The sequence below is a fragment of the Belonocnema kinseyi genome, chromosome 2 (genome assembly GCF_010883055.1).
Source record: "Belonocnema kinseyi isolate 2016_QV_RU_SX_M_011 chromosome 2, B_treatae_v1, whole genome shotgun sequence".
Lineage (NCBI taxonomy): Eukaryota > Metazoa > Arthropoda > Insecta > Hymenoptera > Cynipidae > Belonocnema > Belonocnema kinseyi.
In genome coordinates this window covers 63,168,856-63,176,432 of record NC_046658.1, presented here as the reverse complement: position 1 = coordinate 63,176,432, position 7,577 = coordinate 63,168,856, and the positions used below count along the sequence as shown (strand labels likewise).

At 32.2% G+C, this 7,577-nt stretch overlaps 1 protein-coding gene across 2 annotated transcripts in view; it reads right to left on the bottom strand.

Annotated features, from left to right (window-relative positions):
* LOC117168064 overlaps positions 1-7,577 on the bottom strand; it is a 29,024-nt gene that overhangs the window by 5,522 nt on the left and 15,925 nt on the right. Inside the window, exon 1 of one of the 2 annotated variants that reach the window (XM_033353419.1) lies at positions 5,107-5,228. The exons of the other annotated variant lie outside the window; for it this stretch is intronic. Within the exon in view, the coding sequence (XP_033209310.1) occupies positions 5,107-5,164 (58 nt within the window). The 5' untranslated portion in view covers positions 5,165-5,228. Of the gene's footprint in view, positions 1-5,106; positions 5,229-7,577 lie in introns of those variants that run through there. 2 annotated transcript variants of the gene reach the window in all.

The window sequence follows — 7,577 nt, the reverse complement described above, 5'->3', positions numbered from 1 at the left end:
GCCCCCAGCGACTATTACTTGTTCCCTAACCTGAAGAGATGGCTCACCGGTAAGCGTTTTTACTCAAATGAGAAGCACATAGCTGAAACTGAGGCGTATTTTGGAGACCTTCCGATCGAGTACTTTTCGGACGGTATTAAAAAGTTAGAAAATCGTTGGACTCGCTGTATCGACTTAAAAGGAGAGTATGTTGAAAAATGAAACCGACTTTGGCCAAAAAAACGTCTCCGTGTTTCATTTTTCAGGGACTTCTCAGACTGCCTACTAAGTAAAAGAGTAACAACAACAGTCAACTTAAAAATTTAGAGGTTGTACTTCCCTTGATTTACTTTGGCGTTACTGAACTGATTAGCAAATAAATCCTAAATCACTGATTAATCACTGAAATGTCTAACTACTATTTTAATCAGGAAATTTTTCACTGATTCATATGTAGAAAGTAGGTTGACAAAACGTTCGACGAGCTCGACCGTGAAGGATGTGTGTCGTAACATAGTATCTCTCATGAAATTCCGACATGCATATGGGGGAGTCATTTTATTATTTTCAATTCGCAATAGCGACACTGTGTTCACAATTATTAATGACAGATAATTAAATTTGAACGCATCATTAGTGCCCCATCGTGATTTAATGAAGTTTTTGAAACTATGAAAACTGGTGTGTGCCTTGTTAGCGCCACTTTTCAAATGCGGCAAAATAGAGCAATTTCTGCACGAGTAATATCGGTATTTAAAGTGTGTCACATGCTCTTAAACAAATAAATATATTTAGAGAAAGGGCGTTTTTAGAGACTTGACCAAGAACCGAATTTTAAAGAACGGCAACAAGTTGTATGCCATAGTGTTTCTGTTCACTAAATTTAGAAAGGAATATTTAAAAACATAATGTGAGAAACCTTAAATTGTGAAAAGTGAATAATCTAGGGAATTATGGAAACAGCGAAGGTGATAATTGTAAAAGCAGAATGCCTGTACTTGGCAGCTAATAAATGCACCTTTATGTATTTTAAGCCGCGAATTCGGCCTCGTCAAATGCCCTAGGCGTTAGATTTTTTCCCTAGCCTATCACAGAAGAAACAGAAGATAAACTTTGCATCGATTTCCGACGAAAGATTCTCTGCAACAAAAATTAACTTCACAGGGTAAACTTTACACAAATATCGGTTAAACTTTCTTTTATTTTTCCATGATAAACACATGTTTTTTAAATAACGCGAAGTTGGCTAAACAAAACTGTATCGCTCTAAAAAATTTCCTACAACAAATTTTATTCTTAGTTTTTTCTGTGGTGGGAAAAACTTAAAATTAAAAGAATTCTAGGATCTGCTAATGTAATATTTGTACGATGGCAAGGTGATACAAACCTTTATGTTTATTGAGTAGCTGAATTCAAATTTGACCTCAAAATCAATCTGAAGAGCGTCATATTTCCCCTAGCCTAGAGGAAATAGTGGGAAATTAAGAGAAACTTAAGGTTCTACCCAGAGTTTGTTTATATACACTAAGGTTGATTAGAGTTTGTGAGTGAATATACATTTTTCATGTAGCTCAGGTCGCCTAGTACAAGTGTAGCCTCCAAAATTCTATATAGATCTTCTATTTTCCCCTAGTCTAGGGGGAAAAGTGAAAATTTAAAAAGTAGCCTTAGGTCTTATGCAGATTATATTGACTTACTGCTAGACTTCCGTGTGTATAAATATACGAAAAGATTTTGCATTTATTCATCATCTTCTGTGCACGTGAATGTAGTCTGCGTAATATCTTAAGCTTTTATTTAAATTTCCACTTTTCCCCTAGGCTAGGGGAAAACAAAAACTCTGTGGAGACATTCTGAGGCTACATTCAATAAACATAAATGTTGATATTACCTTGCCATCGTACAAATATTACATAAGCAGTTCCCCGAATTCTCTTGATTTTAAGTTTTTCTCATAGGCTAGGGAAAAAATCTAACGCCTAGGAGAATTTACGATGTCGGATTTGTGTCTCAAAATACATTAAAGTGCATTTATTAGCTGGCAAGTACAGACATTTTGCTTTTACAAATATCACCTTCGCTGATATCAGAATTCCCTAGATTATTCACTTCTCCCCTGGGCTAGGGGAACATTTTGCCGTTAAATCTAAATTCTGAGGTCGGGTTCGGATTCAGCGGCTCAAAATACATTAGGATACACTAATCTCGTACACAGTTTAGTCAACTTTAATTTGTTTGTGGGCCTGTGTAATTACATCTTATGCTAATATTATTAAAACTGGTAGATGTTAATTTGAAATTACATATTTTATTATACTATTAACATTTTGTAAATTTGTTTTTTGATCTTTAATATTTTTTTTTTGAAAAATGTATACATAATTCAATTATCACGCGCTTTATTATATTTTAAAAGATCTCTTTTTAAATTAATCGAATTATTGCGTCTCTTTCTCTTTTTTTATGTTGAACATCTCCATGAACCAACCTTTTCTTTGATTTTTTGTATTACATGAAACTTTTTCGCCATCCCAACCAAAATCATACCTGGGTGTGAATTCGGAGCGTCCATTCGTCCAGAAAGTTTACAAGTTTACTACCTTGATCAGAAAGTTCCCGGGATTTTTTTTTTAAATAAAAAATATAAGTTTATTCTTTAATATTGATGTGGTCCCCTTCAAAGTAATTCCCATCGACTGCCACGCACTTATGCCAGCGCTTGATCCAGTTCTCAAAACATTTTTCATACTCAATTTTCGGTTTGCCCATCAGTGCCGTTTTCGATTTTTGTACTATCTCCGATCGGCTGCTAAAACGCGTTTCTCGTAGTGGTTTTTTCAGTCGATCGAACAAAAAAAAATTCAAAGGGAGCTAAATCTGGCGAATTTGATGGCTGCGGAATTGTATTAGTTGAATTTTTGGTGAGAAACTCACGGATAATGATGGCATTGTGCAACGGTGCATTATCATGGTGCATTGCAAAAATCGAAATTCACAAATACAGATGCACTTAAAATTGCGTTGCATTTACAAATGTCAAGCTAGAAAGCAGGGAATATTGTTAAAAGGTGTGACAACCTACAGAAACGAAAAAAATGTGAATCGGACAGCAGGGGGCGCCACACGGTGATGATTCCGGGAACTTTTTAATCAAGTGGTATTTACTTTGATTCAAATTATCGTGTCTAATCATTCTAAAATACAATAAGACGAGTAATTTTCTAACAATTTGGCCAAGCTGAAAATAAAACAATGATTTTGTATAAAGGAATTGATCAAATAACAAAAAAGAAAGATCTAGTTCATTAACCAGCTATTTTGTATGAAAATTCAGAAAGTTAGAGCATTTTACCAATTTTTTAAACACGAACAATTTATCCTTACGACTTTGTTCGATTAAAAGAATATTATTAGAGTTTATGGCATTTCCAAGATAAAAAAAAACCCAAAAATGAACATTTTAAGCCAAACAACGCATTTTAAAAAATTTTAGGAAAATAAAAACGCTGCTTTTGGAAAACCCTGCAAGGCTATCATAACAACTTTTTGAATTTTGTTGAAAAATCGAAAATTTAAATCTTGATCGCACAAAAAATAATAAAACCTGAACAAAAATTTTGCATCCCAAACACATATAAAAATCGGTTATTAATCTCTTTTTATAGGATACATAAGTTTTGTTTCATTTATAAAAAACAATATTAAAAATTTTTTGAAATTAACTTTTAGAAAAACGGCACAAGAGACGACAAAAAATGGAAAAACAAAAGTTGTTCAATCAACAAATATCTACAAATTGGTTCTCAATTCTTATTTTAAAATATGTTTAAAATTAAAAATTACATTTTTGGAAAAAGAAAACAAGCTACAATAATATTTTATTTAACAAAATATTTGGCATAAATTATATGTACGTTCAAAACCACTTTGTCCCAAGATGCGTATTTTTAGTTTAAATCGTAAAAAACGGCATTGAAAAATAAAAAATTAAACGTATGGAAAAACGGCCCAACTTGCAATAAAGTATTTAATAACAATTTTCTTATAGAATGCACACTTTTTTCTTTATTAAAAGAACAAGACAATGAAAATACTTGTGTTTCATTACTAATCCATATTATGAATTGTAAGAATATAAATTAATTCAATTGATCTACATTTTTCAGGATAGCTGAGAATAAAATTTGATGAAACATAAGAAACAAATATTAAAGTAACAATAATAAATCAAATTTATACATTATTTTGCGATATCTGAATAAGCAATCAGAGACCGCGACACAGAAATGAATAAAATATACATTTGATATAATAGAGTTAAATATAATGTAAAAAAGTTCCTAATTTTGACAAAATCGAGTGCGGAGCACGAAATACGTGATGATAACGTTTTTTTTAAGGCCGAAGGAGCTTTAACGAAGAGAATTTACAATTAAAAAATTACAGTTGTCGATGATTTGACCTTTAATTTTAATACAGAGAACCATCAATGCGTGCCCTAGGCGCACTCAAACTGGCGAGCGAAGCAAGCAGCGCGCAATGAGAATCTGCCCGCATAGTGGGCAGATTTTTTTTCGTACTTTCATTATTTTAAATAAAACTATGATAGGGATACAAATTATCAGAAAATAGTACTTTAAAATTATTTGCAAAAGAAGGATTATTTTTGAAAAATACCCAGTGCCCCGTATAGTAACAGGTTGTTGGCGAAGGGGGGGGGGGGGTTGTATTCAAATTCATGTTCAAAATGCTAAAAAATTGACAACAAAAATACTGGGAAATGAACGCACGACACCAGCATTTTATATTAGCCAGTAGAACACATCCGATATTTTAATCCAGTTTGTGTGTACAAATTACTATTTTACTTTTTAAATCAACCAAATTTTTGCAAAAATGCTATTCGTATCAAATTTGGGGACTGTGAGACGCAGCCTTCTCCATTTGAAAATGTTACGCTCTAAGAGCTCATATAAAGGTTTAATATTAAAATAATTGTCCCAAATATCTTATCCTTCAGGCTGAACAAAATGAGTGGTTTGTCAAGTGCTTAAATAGAAAACAAAATATGTAATAAGAAATTTACTTACAATTGTAGATACAATATTGTATTATAATTATACTGACCAATAAAACCTAGGGAAATTCCTAAGGTGTAGAAAAGTGTACTAATAAGGATCTTCATTTTTTTTTAATCCAGGAAACTGCTAGATGTAAAATTTCATGAAGATGTCATTTGAATGCGAGCAGATTACTTTCACAAAACGTTCCATTAGAGGCTAAGTACATATAACAGTTGCTGGCTCATTGTCAATGATAAATTATACGAGTATTTCACAATGGGATAGATAAGTTTAAAGTTTATTTGCCAGAGGTATTTGTTCTTTAGAAACCCGTTAATTTGCGCATGTATAATCTGAAGAATCTTAAATAAGATTTATTAAAGGCAGCAGAAAATATCCATTATTGCGTCGTTCATGATAACCCAATTTTGTATGTCAACGGTTATTTATATGTACAAACTTATGATTTGATGTGTTAACGTTTTTTTATTGCTTTTTTTAAATTAAAAACTTCAAAAGAACAATGTAATTAATCAGAAAGTGCAATGCACTTTTGCTGACTTAAGCATATCGACGTAATTTACAATTAGAAACCAACATTATAAGAATACCTCGTAAAAAATTGTGTTCACCTCCAGTGCTATGAGCCTAGATTTATTTCAAATACAATCGTCCATTGCACAAGTGATAAGTTAGAATATCAAACACCGAAGAATCACAAACACATGCAAATAAATGAATTCTTCTTTTCAGAGTATTAAAAAAATTAGGGATGAAATTTGTCGGAGACTTTTTTTAAGGTTTCAGCATAAATAAGTTAATTCGAAAATCAGTAGAGCTGTTATCCGTTGAAATTGGTGAGAAAGTGTATTCATAATTTTGTTTCAAATTATCTTTTGCCGTATATACTAGAGCGCCCTTACATTGTTCCTAAACAATATCCAATGTTTTCGCTAGGTAGTATTAGGTAAAATCATTAATTTAAAAAATTCTTATTCTTATAAAATATTAAGATTAGTACTTAGTCATGAGAAAAATTGAGAAGTATTTTAAGAAAGCTTATAAATACATAATTATTGTATAGTTTGAAGGTAACTATGGCAATTCAAATATAATTTGTGCTTCTTATTTGGCTCGAACAGATGCATGAAAGTGAATTATTTTCAACAGTAGACAAAAATTATTTTTGAATGACTTTAAGTACTCTTAAATTACAATACTTGTACATTTTCTCCATGTACCGTAGATTTAATTGTGCGTTTATATTTTCATATTAATAGAAAACCTACAGATCAATTACGAGCTTTAATAGTTTTGAAACTATGAGTAAAAGTTATGTTTCATGGTCAATAAAAACTTCAGGACTGTACTTCTTTGTCATAAAATTGCGAACTCGTTCCTAAATAAAATTAAAGCAAATGTAAATGGAATAAAAATAATTGTTTATCTTCCAATTTGTGCATTATGAAAATCAGAAACTAAACAATTATATTCTTATTATATTTAGTGAGAAGTACGAAATAATTTTTATTTCAAGAAAACTGAGCGGTGGAGTTTCAAACATTTTAGTTTCTAGCGATCATTAGCGATAGATGTATTTTTTTATATTCGGAATCGCAATTTAAATTTTCAATTTCTCTGAATGCGAAAAATAAGTTTTTACGAATGTGTCTGTCTCTACGTTTGCCTGTCTGCATATATGTCTGTCTGTCTGTGAGCACGGTAACTTTTGAAAAAGTAATCTATTAGGTTGGCCTGTGGTACACTCTGTTAGTATCCTTAATATGAAATCTATAAACGATATTGTCGAGTTATGAATGGGTTAGACAGAGTTGGAAAATATTGAAAAAATTGTCACGATTGCTCGTTCTTTCATAGCTACACGCGTGCGAAAGGGACACTCGTGAGTCACTGTGAGTTAGACAGTAATGGAACGTTACAGGTTATACGCGTTTCCTTGAAGTTAAATGATCCCAACGGAGCTAGTTTGATCTGCGCTTGCTTGGATTTGAGTGACGTTCATTAGCTACGGTGAGCGTCTGTACTTGATTTTTAATTACGTATGCGAACTAGAGCCAAAGAGCGACGCACAGTCAAAGATATTATAAACGTAGTTGCGGTGCGGGCTTAGTTGCCCGCCATAAATATAGACGGCGCGTCCGGCGAAAAAAGTCACTTCCCCTCTACCCACCGCTCCCCGTAGAAAGCACACATCGATATAGTTTGCCAAGAGCCACTTGGAGCGCAGTAAGCAACTCTCGGCACAACCTTCGATGCGCACTGATGGTAAACTTAGCTTGGACAAAAACCATTTGGATTGAAAGTAAATTGCCAATTAAAACATTTTTACATTTATAACTTTGCAAAACTTGGTTGTTTTTATAAATACCACAAATATAAGTCGATGAGTAATTTATATTACGGTTTCATATGTTTTCCACTAATTCTAAAATTATTAATTATAATTTTCATTCTATATATTGTCTATATATAGTTCTTTAATATTATTTAGTTTTTATTTTTATTTTTGTGGTC